Source organism: Lathamus discolor, chromosome Z (genome assembly GCF_037157495.1).
Source record: "Lathamus discolor isolate bLatDis1 chromosome Z, bLatDis1.hap1, whole genome shotgun sequence".
Classification (NCBI taxonomy): Eukaryota; Metazoa; Chordata; class Aves; order Psittaciformes; family Psittacidae; genus Lathamus; species Lathamus discolor.
Window position 1 is genome coordinate 223,647 of NC_088909.1, and position 14,846 is coordinate 238,492.

Consider the following 14,846-nt stretch of genomic DNA (forward strand, 5'->3'; position numbering starts at 1 on the left):
TACGTATAGCATGGACAGGAGAAGGCTTTATAATTCCAGTTCTACTAATGAAGCAAAACAAACTGTCAAGGACCAGCCAGTTTCTCCATCTTGCTTGCATAGACTTCCAAAAGCTTAAAGAACAATCTCAGTATAAGAAATGAATCCCATCTTCCTTCTTGAAGATGGAATGGTATTTTCAGATCTTCTTCGAACAAGCAGAAGACTCTTCACAATAGTTTTACAATAGGGCAAATAGCTAGAGTTGCTATTGCAATTAAAGTTTGAAATAGTTTCATAAGTAAATTAATTACCAGTGACTGAGAACTTCAAATATGACAACTGTTGACAGTACTCTCTGTAATGTCTCCTTTTATTTTTAATTTTGTTCTGGGTTTTTATGTTTCTCAGATGAACATTTGTCATTCTTAATTACTTGTTTGCAATTCCAAGTGGAACATTTGAGGAGCCCTCAGACAGAATTTATGATTGATACACAGGGAGTAAAGCAAGAAATAGTCCCAGAGATCTCATATTTGTAGCCAGTCTTAAAGTAAACGAGAATGTTCTATGCACTATCATCCTGTTTAACTAATATCTCCCAATTTTAAAGGCAAATAAAAAAGATACGTATACATTTTCTGCCTGCAATGTAGCAGAAAACATTCTCTCTGACTTTTGCAAATGATCTGTTTACATTCTGAAGCACATGATTTCATTATCCTTGTCTTTGTAGATGACTACTAACTTGTGTACTAACAGAAGAAGCAGTGTTAGTAGCCATAAAATTATTCAATGCTTTTAAGAATTCTAGCTGCACTAGCTGACTCTGACTTCTTTAAGGCTGATTGCACACAGTGTATTACACTTTCTTCTGTTTCATTTAATTTAGTTGAAATTCATACATTTGATTTGTATAATGAAAGAAAAAGGAAGATCTCAGTTGCAGTCTTTTCACTCAAAAGTCCTTCTGAAAGCTTTTCAATGTTAAATGTTACAGCAGTACCTTGTTCTTTTGGGAGAAGTTCTTCAGAATTCATCAGAAGTGAAAGAATTTTCTTAAAAAACTTCTTTATTATGTTCTAGCATGATCAAGTAATACATACCTTGTTTGCTTTTATAACCAAGTCACATGTAATAAACGTACCTTTGTTCCTTGCTAATTTTACATTGATAACCAGTGCATTCAAATATTACGTATCTAAAATTTGAGTAATTCTTAAATTAGGGTTGGAAATTGAGACCTAAAGATTAAGCAGTTTAGCCACAACCATGTAAGGGAAGTCAGTCAAAAAGTGGGGACAGACTCAAGACCTATACTGTTATCTCAGCTTACTGGACAAAATACCTTTTTTTGGAGACAAAGCTGCCGAGTTAATGCTTTCTGGCACAGAGTCCATAATCCAGGAACTCGCCTAACAACATACACAGTACACCTTGACCCGACAACAGAGGACTGAAAAGACAAATCCTATTTAATTATCTCCACATTTTCTTGCTTTTTATATGGTTCTGCGTGGGGAAAAAGTAAATCTAAAATATGCCTTGTCTTTCAGAAGACTGTACTATTTCTTTCTGCTAAAAGCATTTTAGCTTAATAAAAAGGTAACTATATCAGGCTGATTTTTCAGATCTCGTTTTTCAGCCTTGGAAGAAAGTGTGGCAAAGGTAGTAAGGCATTGACTGTAAATTGATTATAAATTCATAGAATAGTTAGGGTTGGAAGGGACCTTAAGATCATCTAGTTCCAACCCCTCTGCCATGAGCAGGGACACCTCACACTAAACCATCTCACCCAAGGCACTGTACAACCTGGCCTTGAACACTGCCAGGGATGGAGCATTCACAACTTCCTTGGGCAACCCATTCCAGTGCCTCACCACTCTCACAGTAAAGAACTTCTTCCTTATATCTAATCTAAACTTCCTTATACCCAATCTATACTTCCCCTGTTTAAGTTTTAACCCATTACCCCTTGTCCTGTCACTACAGTCCCTAGTGGAGAGTCCATCCCCAGCATCCTTGTAGGCCCCCTTCAGATACTGGAAGGCTGCTATGAGGTCTGTATGCAGCCTTCTCTTCTCCTGGCTGAACAGTCCCAACTTTCTCAGCCTGTCTTCATACGGGAGGTGAATTTGCGAATTTGTTTTTTAATAAACATTTTATTATGTTTTGTCACTTAACTTACACTTTCCAATTTGAGGCATAATGTTAGGTTTCAAAGCAGAGATAAATTTCAACGCTTTAAAAATACAGACTATATCATATCTCTGGGAAAAAATGTTCTGCTGATCACATAAACCTGCTTGTGGTTGTCAAGTGTCCTTCACACTCATTTCTGTTAACCTGGTGAAGGGCTAAATTCATTGTGGTGCGTATGAGGTGCTGATATTATTCCTGCTTCCTAAAATCCAGATCACTTCCTAAGAAGCTTCTAGACAATGAATAAAGAATCATCATAGGATCTGAGTCAGTTTGCCAGAAATTAGAAGATTACAAAATTTTTTACTTAAATGGACAAATCAGATACCTTGGAAATGGGATGTTAGCAAACGTGTTGATAGCTGCAACACTATCTTTTGCAGCTGTCTGTTTCCCTGTTGCCTTTTCAGGAAACAGTGTTACTTTTCCCCTACAGTCTCTCTTTAAATTAGTTGCAATTACATGCTCTTACTAGGGCCTACCTGGCAATCACTGTAATCCTGCTTTCATTGAATCAAATTATTATGTAAGACTTGGTTCATACAAATTTACTCAGCTTATTTTGTGACACAAGAAAAATCAGTAGTTACTGATTAAGACCAAGAATAAGTGAACTTTCACATATTGAGTATGAGGTTGTAAATCAATAGGGCAAAAGACTTGGCACTATTTCAAATGAAAACAAATGCAGATAGCTGATTTCTTCTCAACCTGTAAAAAGTAGTTGTCCTACGTTCAGCACTAGCAGTCATTTTTCTTAGTAGCTGGTGCAGTGCTGTGTTTTTGACTTTCAGCCTGGGAACAGCGCTGATAACACCGATTGTTTTAGTTGTTGCTAAGTAATGTTTCCTCTGACCAAGGACTTTCTGAGCCTCATGCTCTGCCAGGGAGGAGGGAAAGCCAGAAGGAAGCAGAGACAGGACACCTGGCCCAAACTACGCAAAGGGGTATTCCATACCACAGCATGTCATGCCCAGTATATAATCTGGGGGCAGTTACCTGGAAGGGCTAGATCACTGCTTGGGTCAGGCACATCCCCCAAAGAACTGTGTGGTTTAACCTAGCCTGTAACTCAGAACCATGCAGCCACTCACTCACTCTGCCCCCACTTCCTCTCCCTGCTCCCAGAGGGATGGGGAAGAGAATCAAAAGAACATAACTCCCATGGGTTGGGATAAGAACAGTCCAATAATTAAGGTATAACACAAAACCACTACTGCTACCACCAGTAATCATAAGGGAAATAACAAGGGAAGAGAATACAACCACTCACCACCCGCTGACTGATACCCCAGCCCGACCCGAGCAGCGATCTGGCCCTTCCGGCTAACTGCCCCCAGATTATATACTGGGCATAACGTGCTGTGGTATGGAATACCCTTTTGCTTAGTTTGGGTCAGGTGTCCAGTCTCTGCTTCCTCGTGGCTTCCCCTCCCTGGTAGAACATGAGACTCAGAAAGTCCTTGGTCAGAGTAAACATTACTTGGCAACAACTAAAAAACATCGGTGTTATCAGCATTGTTCCCAGGCTGAAAGTCAAAAACACAGCACTGCACCAGCCACTAAGAAGGAGAAAAATGACTGCTACTGATGAACCCAGGACAGTAGTCTAGATTCAGTTTAACATGGAAATGTGGCTCAAAAGAATCATCTTACCTAGAAACCTAAAGCATTCAAGCTATTCTCCAAGTGGGTGCCCACAAGTAGTTTTGGAAATGTGGGGCTGAGCCTTTAAGAATTAAATAATCATGCAGTTGATTAACATTTTTTAATTTTTTTCATGACTGACTCTGAATGTATACATGTAGAAAGTTAATGGTTTCAGGGTTGCTTTTTTTTCCCCACAAAATACCTATTTGGACTTCTTTTCTAATTTTATTTCAGCTGGACAACTTAGCCAGTCAGCACATTATGCTCTGCAGCTGCCATACAACGTACTAGGCTTGGGACGTAGTGCTAATTTCCTCGACCATTTGTATGTTGGCATTCCTCGTCCTTTAGGAGAAAAGGTCAGTTGAGATTTAATGATTGTCAATATTAAAATTGTCAATGTATATGGTGTTACCTTTCGTGATAGACTTTGGATGGAAATACTGCTAGGGACTTTTTTCTGTTTTCCTTTTTTTTTTTTTTTAACCTGGCCTTGAACACTGCCAAGGATGAAGCATTCACAACTTCCTTGTGAAACCCATTCCAGTGCCTCACCACTCTCACAGTAAAGGACTTCTTCCTTATATCTAATCTAAACTTCCCTTGTTTAAGTTCGAACCCATTACCCCTTGTCCTGACACTACAGTCCCTAGTGAAGAGTCCCTCCCCAGCATCCTTGTACGCCCCTTTCAGATACTGGAAGGCTGCTATGAGGTTTCTACGCAGCCTTCTCTTCATGTCCTTTTCATATTGAGGACACCAGAACTGTAAACAATACATCAAAAGTAGTAGTTTGAATACAGGAAAAAAAAAATTGTCAGAAAAAAACTTTTTGCCTGCTTGTTGTAGAGTATATAAGCCCTGAAGCTAACGCAAAGACCAAAAGATGACTGAATTTGTCTGTAAATGTTAGTACAGGTATATAGAGCTTGCGTATTTTGTAAATGTGTATTAGGTCTGAAGATCCAGTTATTATGGTCTCAGCTGTAAAACTTGTCTGGGGTTGACCTGGGCAGCTGTAAGCTCACATAATCCTCTGTACCTCAGTTATAAAACCAGGATCAGTATGGTGGGAGGTAGAGATTACTGTGATTATCTAATCTTCAGATGAAACATAAAAGTAGGGTCCTATTAATTTTCAGTCTTTAAAGATCTGATGGTACACCTTTAAAAAGCAAGGTATTCAAATTAGCATCCTGGCCAAATTCTGATTTGGATAATTGCTTTGCCTGCGTCCTTTTTAGAACTGGTTCTTTTCTTCTTTCCCTATTATGTTGTTGCCTTGTACTTTATTTTACTTTGGGTTTTTTAAGCACTTTGGAGCTTTCAGAATAAAAGGCTTATATAAACATAGGGGAATAATCACTTATATTTAAAATATAAAGATGAAAAACAATTGGGTTGGAGTTTTTTGTGTGTGTTTTCCTTGTCATGTTTAACCCCATCCCACAACTAAGTACCACACAGCTGCTTGCTCATTCTCCCCACTGCTGGAATGGGAAGGTGAACCAGGAAAACGGAAAACCCATGGGTTGAGATAAGAACAGCCCAATAATTGAAATAAAGTAAAATATTATTATAATAAAAGCAATGAAAGGGAAAGAACAGAGAGGAATAACACTTCAGAAAGACAAGTGATGCACAGTACAGTTGCCCATCACTCTCTGACCAATGCCCAGCCCAACCCAGGCAGTGATTCATCCCTTCCTTATTCCTCCAGCTCTATAGGCTGAGCATGACAGCATATGGTGTGAAATATCCCTTGGGTCTGCAAGGGCCAGCATCCTGGCTGGGTGACCACAACTCCAGCCTCCTCGCTGGCAGTTAAGAGGCAGAAAAGGCCATGGCTTTGTGAGCACTGCTCAGTGGTAAACAAACCACCGCCAGATCATCAGTGCTGTTTCAGCACAAATCCAAAACACAATCCATACCAGCAGCTATGAACAAAACCAGTGTGATCCCAGCCAAAGCCAGCACACTCCTTTTGTATGTTTCAACAGAGAATTTCTTTGCTTTTAAGTATATTGTTTCGTTATGAATTGACATAGCCTTTGTTTTTCTTTCAGTCCGCAAGAAAACAAGAATGGACAGCTATCATACCAAACTCCCAGCTTATAGTCATTCCCTATCCTCATAATGTTCCTCGAAGGTGACTTCATCATTTTGTTTTGCACTTCAAAAAATCACATCAATACAGAGTTTACTTCAGGCACTATATGTAGTAGGATTAAAACCAATCACTTGTAGAGCAAGGAAATTGAAGAACAGTGGCAGCGGTCAGTTCTGTGGGTGTAGTTTCCTCGGTGACTAGGCAGAATACTTCTCAGGTATTTACACAGCTGCTTAGGTGCCCATAAGAGATCAGAATATTACCAGCTCAATTCCTGTAAATAGTAACATATTTGCTAGATTTACCAACATTCTTTTGACAAATTGCAAGCATGGTAATGATCTAAGCAAGCAGTTCTGGTTCACCAAACATGCAATTTCTGTCTGGTTGCATATGAAACATTTAGTTCAGCCGTTCTCAACACAGTATTTGTTACCACAGGCATTAATACTTTTAAGAAAAAGTGAATGGGTCAGTTATACAAGAGCTTAAACACGGAATTCACTTTGCAATTAAAATGTTTATCCCAGAAAGAAAGCATGTTGCTGTCATTTCCATTAGTCAGGTATTCCAGCTGCTTTTTGCCACTTGATGTATTACTGAGTTCAGTTGCATTTATCATGCAGAAATGATTCTGACATCTGTTTCAGCAATTAATTTTACTATAGGACAGATAACAGTTGAGAAGTGATATGCTGCTTAAGTTGCTAATTAAGAACGACAGGAATAGCATCTGCCAGATGAAGAAAATTTAGTTATAGTCTTGAGGTATTTAAGGGTATGTGCTATGCAAAAGATTTCCTGTCATTTTATCCTTAAATTATTTTTGCTTTCCAATAAAGTTTATGGACACTAGAAAGGCAGAGGACAGAATCCCAAGAAGAAATCAGATTTCATAATAAATACTTTATAAATTTATAGTTTGACACGGATACATGGCCTCCTGCTGACAGCTTTCCCATGACAGGAAGCCTATAGTACAGAAGGGGTGTTAGATGAGCCACAGGACCCCACATCATTCAAGGGATGGCTTCCAGAAGCCCTTGAAGGGCTTAGGCTTTTTGCTTTCTAGAATTTTCCTGCCATAATCACTTGGTTATTTTGCCTACAACTGCCATTGTCTCTGGTAAACTCAGACTGAGCAATGCCCAACCTGCTGAGCTCCATAGCCTGTCCAAGAGGAGCTTCTTGTCTGCAGATAACAATCTATCATACAGGCTTACTTCACCCTGCTGCTCCCTCTCCCCAAGCCCCAGGCAGTTTTGGGGGAGATTTTGCTACATCTTTTACTTTGTCCTGGGCAGGGGCAGGAGATAAATCTCCTAGTGAGAAAAAAAAAGTCAGTCCCTGAGGATATCCATAGATTTCCTGGAAAGTTAAACAGAAACTGAAGTTAAACATAGCATTACCTGAAAATAATTATATTAAGCCATTATATTTTCAAGTAAAAAAAATCATTAAGCTTCAGTCTTTTAAGTATAGCCACTAGTTCCTGTAGCCCAAGATGTTATCTGTCTTGCACTAGGAATGGGTTGCCCAGGGAAGTTGTGAATGCTCCATCCCTGGCGGTGTTCAAGGCCAGGTTGGACAGAGCCTTGGGTGACATGGTTTAGTGCGAGGTGTCCCTGCCCATAGCAGAGGGGTTGGAACTAGATGATCTTAAGGTCCTTTCCAACCCTAACTATTCTATGATTCTATGGTCTTTTTAAGTTAAATCTGTTTTCTGCTTCCTGGTGAAGGGTATTAATGTTTCCTTGTATTTTCTTCTTCCATATAGCTGGAGTGCCAAGCTGTATCTGACCCCAAGTAACATTGTGCTGCTAACAGCTATAGCCTTAATTGGTGTCTGTGTTTTCATCCTGGCTATAATTGGCATATTACACTGGCAAGAAAAGGTAAGCTTAATTAGCTAGATTCTTTTCTGTATTTTCTATACTATTTAACACTTCCTCAAATTTTACAGTCTTGTACATTGGGGTTTTGCATATTTTTCTACAGTATAGTTTCTGTCACAGTCTGCAATAATTCCCTAAAGGTGTTTACTTATTGAGTCAGAATTTACTGCAAGCTTTAAAACTGGCATTGTTTTTATTTAAGCTCTAAGACACTTATAAAGGGAAATGAAGAGTAACATGGATGAATTTTTGCCATTAAGCTATTATTCCCAAGTAAATGATACATTTTTGTTTCATATCTAAGCTTTCTATTATGCAGAGTTTTAAGGGGTGCTGTTTTGAAAAATGGAACATGAAATCAGTTTGCTTATCTTGAGTTCTGATAGTAATCTAAAAATAAGGAAAATGTCTCTTTTTCTGTATCTGTCTTTGCTGATTGTACTGACATCAGCATTCAAAACTATATACGGAGTCAATCATGTACATATTGGCTGCTTTCCCCTGTGTGTCTGAATTATACATGCAGTGGATAAAAATCCATTGATTTGAAGAAGCATTTTGAATGGGGCCTTTCATTTCACAAAAGAAATGCGTTCCCATTTTTCTTCACTGCGCTCAGTTCTCCATCATATCCAACTGGCAAAATTGCCAATAAATGCTACTATGTACCCAAGCCATAATCTTAACTGTCAAATAAAATTATTGCACAATTTGACATGGTAAAACTTCTTGTTATTTTCTGCTTGTGGAAATAAAATGACCTTCTTAAACATTCACATAGGCTTTGAGCATTTAAATGTTGTCTGTCAGTCTTCACTCTTCAAAATATTAAATACAGTCTCCAAATAATAGAAAAGCTGGAATAAAATACACAAAGCAAAGAAATGCAAACTTTCACTGACTGTCCTTAGCATGCCCTACTGTACCAAGGGAAGCATTGCTAACTGATAGCTAGGACTATGTACTGGCTGGGTTTAACTCTGTTTCTAGCAAATCATAAGCAACAAAAATAGCAGAAAAAATACTTGGACTTCAAGCTGGGGAAGGATTAACTATATATAATGCCATCTGGAGAAATGGAAATTCAGTGTCAATGTTGAAAACAATTCTTCATATAATAATTCATGTATTGTGATATAAAGAAGCACTTGGCCCAGAGTGCTTTCTGAGCCATTTTAAATCCCATTAGGTGTATGTGAATGAAATGGTGTATTGGTTGTATTATAAACTCATTTCCAACAGCTGCATCTTGGTCAAAGTAGGCATAAATATTTGGATAAATTGTGTGCATTTTCAGATTACCATATAAACATTTGTTAATTCCTGTAATTGTCCAGTGCCTTCCTATTGATTTTAACCTTCCCAATTTTTAGAAGGAATGGTTGAGGTACAGAACAAATAAGACTCTTAACCAAGGCTGTATTGTGTATCACTGACATAACTGGGAGTTAAACTCCAAAATTCCATGTTCCTGATCTTATTCATGGTATTGCCTCTTTCGCTAGTCTTATAAAGATACTGTTCTGCATAAATGCTTATTTCCTTTACAGATCTCTAGAGTACATGTAGCAAAGAAAGGAAGGGGAAATGTACTGGCTGTTGCAATGTCTTCTTTTCCCCCAGAGGTTATATCTGTCTGTAAGATTCAGTGTTTTATTCAGCAGTTAAAATAAACCATGTACTTTGACTTCTAGAGATAAATTATAATGATAAGGAGCCCTTTGTCTACAATAGTTGTTAAAATTCGTCTGCCAGCCAAGTATTGTATTGTTTAAATAACTGTAGGATTTAAGGATAGTATGTTGCTCTGTCATTCCTTAGAAATTTGGAATCCATTTTTAGTTTTCAGTTTTGATACATCAAATGAAAGAGAGATTGAGGAAGAATTTAAACTGTTATTCATCTTACAGCAAATACAGTCTGCTACATTAGCTAAGGACCTTGATAGTCCTGTGTTCTCATTCTTTATAACTGGCTTTGTGGTCTTGATGGTAGTCATGTGAACACTACACATGGATGATAACACTGCTAGAGAAGTTTTGATGGATTCATCAGAGTATCAGTTACTGTCAAATTTGAAGTAGCAATTTTTCAGAAAACATACAAAAAATGGAGTGAAAATTGCCTTGTAAGTGAGACTACAAAATTTTGTCGAATGTGACAAGCATTTCAATGTAGGAAAGGGTACGGCACTCCCTTCTTCACACTCCATTTTTGACATTCAGAATACTACTGACATTGATAATCCCTTCCAAAAAGCCAGACCGATACATCTTAAACTTCACTGACAACTGCTGCTACCACAACATGCAGTAAAATCCAGTTAATCCAATGGATTTGCTATCATACATAAACATTGTGTGATAAGGAAATCTTTGGCCTTGTGCCAAAGCAGATGACAAACTTCCATGGAAGAACACATGCACTGATTTCTAAGAAAATTACCATGTATATTTATCCATTGAGATACAAATCTGAATTCCCTTGCAACAGCATACTGTAAGAGCTTTTCTTCATTTTACTCATAAAAAAAAAAGTTGGGATTAAGCAAACTAAAAAACATTTAAGTCCATTTTGCTAAATTCTCTTATGCTAGGATTTACACATACTGTCAGTCATTACAAAAGCATTGTTTTCTAGAAAAGTTCACATTCTGTGTTCAAAATATCCTTTAAAAAGTACTTTCATACTCTAGTACTGCTTTAGAACACACGAGGCTCGTGGGAAAGGACATGTTTTTGTGCATTACCTGGATCATAAGTACAATTTAAATATGCTGCTTTTTCCAGGCACCATCCAGACTGCTCTTTCAGCTGATCACTGTGTGCTCTGCATAAATAAGCACAGAAATGCATCCTACAAACAAAACCACGAAAAGTTTTTAGCCTGCTTGGTGCTGTTAATTGTTGGTTGAACTGCCATCTTTGTAGAAATTTGTATTTGATGGCATTTTTAAAAAGAATCTCATTAGAAGTGTAATATTTACACAATGACATCTACATGATGATTTATATACATAGATGACATTATTCCAGAGTAACTTCATCTCATATTTATAATGCATACTAAATAAATAAATACATTCTTCAATTTTTAAATACTGCTTTAAAAAAAAACAATATTACAAATAATAGAAAATAATGGCACATAAATACTAAAACAGCTGAGCATTGACAGCAGAAGCCAATTTTGAGTAGATTGTTGCTATTTCAAACTGACATAATTTAAAAGCTAATTATTGAGGCTTTTACTGATCATTTTGCCTTTTGCTAAATGAGTGACATGGTAAAAATCAACCATTCTCTGACATTTGACAACTCATTTCTGTAACAGTATTGTTCTAGATCCCACAAAGTGTTTTTTTATTATTATTTTTTCAGAAAGCAGATGACAGAGAGAAGCGACAGGAAGCTCATCGGTTCCATTTTGATGCTATGTGACATGCCTTAATATTTATGAAGGAGCTGCTACTCATTTGCTTAATTGGAATACTAAATTCTGGTTTGTAAAATAATTACTGTGCAAATACTGCTGGTGTGCTATTTGTAAATGTTGCATTATTTGGTATTTATTTGGAAATATTATTATTAAAATCAGACCTGAATGTCTCACAAGGCTTTTCAGTTAACAGACTGTATATAATAGCATTTCATCTTTATTTAACAGAACTGTAATTTTATTTTTCTTAGGAAAGGGATCAGATTGCATGTATCATTATTTATGTACCACCCATTCTTTAGTAGTATTTGATAGAAAGAAACCTGTCTAAAGTTTAGTGTTTCAGTGAGCAGAATACATTGTATCACCTGAATTGGCCTTGTCGTTTACACATTCCTGCAAAGTAACATGCATTTCTGAAAATTAAGCTTGAGTAATTTATCGGATGACTTTATCATTATTTTGATTGTAATGTTAATGGTGCTCAACCTAAAGTATTCTGTATTTTTCTTTGTTTTAAATCCATATGTACAATAGTTAAAGAATTTAGCTGTTGGAGAACTTAAAAAAGCTGCGATGTTAATGCTAGTTCAGTAGCTCATCATGGGACAGATGTAGTATTTGTGTGTGTTAGTTCCAGAGAGAAGACAATGCATTCAAAACTTAAAACCATAAAAATGTATCAGCATTATATAAACTGCTTTTATAATTAAACTATAACCACATTTATTTTAGAAAAGCCTAAAGTAATCATGAAAGTAACTTTTTTAAATAATAAAGGTATGGGATTTTGTTTTTAAAGAAGTAAAAAGAAAACATTTTGGAGTGGAAGATGAATGAGGATTGACTCCCCAGAATTTATTGCTAAGGGATGAGATATACAAAGATAAAATTAAGAATATAGTAGGACACTTGGAATAAGCAATGTACGTTATCTTTGTGCACTACTGTAAGACGAGTAGCTCAACTTCATATATTTAAAATGGTGATGAAGTTACAAGTTGCTCAGTGTAGGGTCCTGGAAAAATCTCTAAAAATAATCATGCTTTTATTTAATAGTTAGTCCTTCGTGATAGAAGTTTACATGCTTAATTGTGCATTTAAATCTCTCAGTTTGCATGCCTAATAAATACCATTTGATAAACTAGGACATACTTTCTCAAATAACTACAGACTATTCATCTTAGAGCCACTCAGCTCTGCAGGGGATTCTCTGCAGTGTGCTCTGGTGTGACACTTGTACGGTCACATGCTGTCCTGTAACACTGCTCTTGCTTGGCAGTCCAGAAGCTGAAAAGGGAGTGCAGGTACAACCTGAACTGATCCCACCCACCCTGAAGGACAGTCAAGCATATTGTTACCATGTCAATACTGAGCAGTGACCCATTCAGACAGCAGCAGCAGCCCGGAAATCGGAGAAGTACTGATGAGCAAGCAGTCTGCCAAGCTGTGACATTTTACTGGATGTTTCTAATATGAACTGATCAGAGGCCAACAAAGGAGACTTTCATACTACATTACTGTTACTATTAAGCATATCCTTAATTCACACCCTTAATATTTCTTTTAGAGTGGCATAAAAAAGTAAGATTTTTTTTAGATAGATAAATACTTAATGCTATTGAACTTTTTAAACCCCATGGTAGAATTTGCTCCTGACAGCAAAAGTAGTAATGGATTTCATAATTAAAAGGAAGCACAGCTTAAAATATTTTGCAGTCTTTTTCAGATGGTTGGAGAATAAGGCTAAACACGTGCCACTGGCAGCAAAGCACAGTTGTCTGTAGCCCTCTATCACAATACAATAAACATAGATTAGCCTCCTTACGTTTTTGGGGAAAACAACTAGGAATGAAATCACCTCATGCTGACATTTAGGCTGTTGTCAAGTTAACAACAAACTCAGTATCTCTTGCTTTAAGGTATTTTGCATGCTCAGTAGTGCATTGTTGTATCACTTCATATACAATACATCACTGGCGCTTTAAAAGCTTTCTTATAATAAAGGTTTCTACAGTCATAACTTGGCTCACAACAGTATATTTGTACTATTTTGAATTAAGGCATTAAATATTGTTAAACTTCTTGTCAAAGGTTTCATGTTGTACTTTGATTTTCTATTCTGTAAGCATCCAAAATATGTTTGGGTAAGGCTGGTACCCTTCCACCAGTAAGTTTAAGAAAGCAACACCAATTAGAAAGTGTAGTTCCAGGTGATTGTCACAGTAACTGAGAACTGAGAGAGAGTTACAACTACATCCACCGTAACAGCTCTGATGAGAAATGCTGTTGGAAGGCTTTCTCAGAGTGAAATCTCACCTATATAAAAATACTGTTGACGTGCCAACTGACAGATGGCAGTTGAAATACCATCCTTTTTTGTTCTCATTTTCCATGAGAAGCTTCAAGACTGAATCATCCTTAACCAGATTTATCATTAGTGCATTATAATCCCCAAACAAAAGAACCAACTTTTCAGCTGCAGATTAATAGGCAAGTTCTATATGGTATGCTGTTCCTCCTATGATGAGGCCATTCTCCTGAGCGGAGAATCATATTACAAACATTTGCTACAGAAAATCAATTGCCATAAATGTAATTTAAGAATTTTACCAAGTAAGTTCCGTATTTTTAAATAAATGACGCCTAAATAGAAGTCAATCCATAAGTTTCTACTATATTATAATCATTAGAGCTTAATTTTGTTAAAAAAGTGTAAAAACCTTAAGCATGCCAGTTTTGAAGGTATTAATAACCAACAGCATTATTTTTAAAAAAATAAGAAAATAAAATTGTGCTTAAAATAATCTCGAACTTTGCAACTAAAACCAGTACTAATTCTAAATGGATGGCCAAAGTATTTGATCAAAGTCTGAGAAGTATGTTAAATCAAGAGCAATTGAGGTGTTAAATCTGGAACATTGCTAGGCTGTTTCAGTAATTATTGTCCATTCTTTCCTTTTTTTTTTTATTTTTATTTCGGCAACAGGATCTTTCTGTTGAGGCACCAGAAACATCAGCCCCAGCTGTCACTTTGAAAATGATCAAACAGTGCCACACAGCACTATTTTTATAATTAATTCCTGTCTTCAAGGAAAAATGTGATCCCATCTATGATACAATTTATAAAAATTGTAAAGTATATGCTAACCTTATTTTGAAATTCCTCAATGTCCCAACTTAGGCCAGAAAAATGTAGGTATATTCTAATCCCTGTATCTAATTATATTACCTTGCAAATAAAGCAGTGCACAAGGAGCATTATGAAGTCTGTCAATATTCTTGATGACTATTTGAAAGTTTGTAGTGGCCTTAACCCAGTAGTAAATAACAAAGCCCAAATTACACTTACTCAAGTATGATTATATATTATGCTACATTAAGAGCCACTTGAACCTTCTATTATTTTCTAATTTGAAATTGTGTATAATTAGGATTCACCAAATGCACCTAAATCCTATTGACAAACCCAGGTACCAGAACAGTCAAAATGTAACTAACTCCTACCTTCGTAATTACTTACTGTTGACTACTATATTTTTGCAACTTCAACTATAGGTACTCTTTTACAA

General features: G+C 36.7%; 1 protein-coding gene across 2 annotated transcripts in view; it reads left to right on the forward strand.

Moving 5' to 3' along the window:
• ITFG1 (integrin alpha FG-GAP repeat containing 1) overlaps positions 1 to 14,532 on the forward strand; it is an 83,787-nt gene extending 69,255 nt beyond the window's left edge. The window contains exons 15-19 of one of the 2 annotated variants that reach the window (XR_010608880.1): positions 4,066 to 4,190; positions 5,898 to 5,980; positions 7,719 to 7,836; positions 11,217 to 11,337; positions 14,264 to 14,532. Coding sequence is in view for 1 of the 2 variants with exons in the window: in XM_065663605.1 (XP_065519677.1) it covers positions 4,066 to 4,190; positions 5,898 to 5,980; positions 7,719 to 7,836; positions 11,217 to 11,276 (386 nt within the window). In the remaining variant the exon portion in view is untranslated. Of the gene's footprint in view, positions 1 to 4,065; positions 4,191 to 5,897; positions 5,981 to 7,718; positions 7,837 to 11,216; positions 13,368 to 14,263 lie in introns of those variants that run through there. The other variant, XM_065663605.1, reaches the window with a different exon arrangement.
• Positions 14,533 to 14,846: the final 314 nt, after the last annotated feature.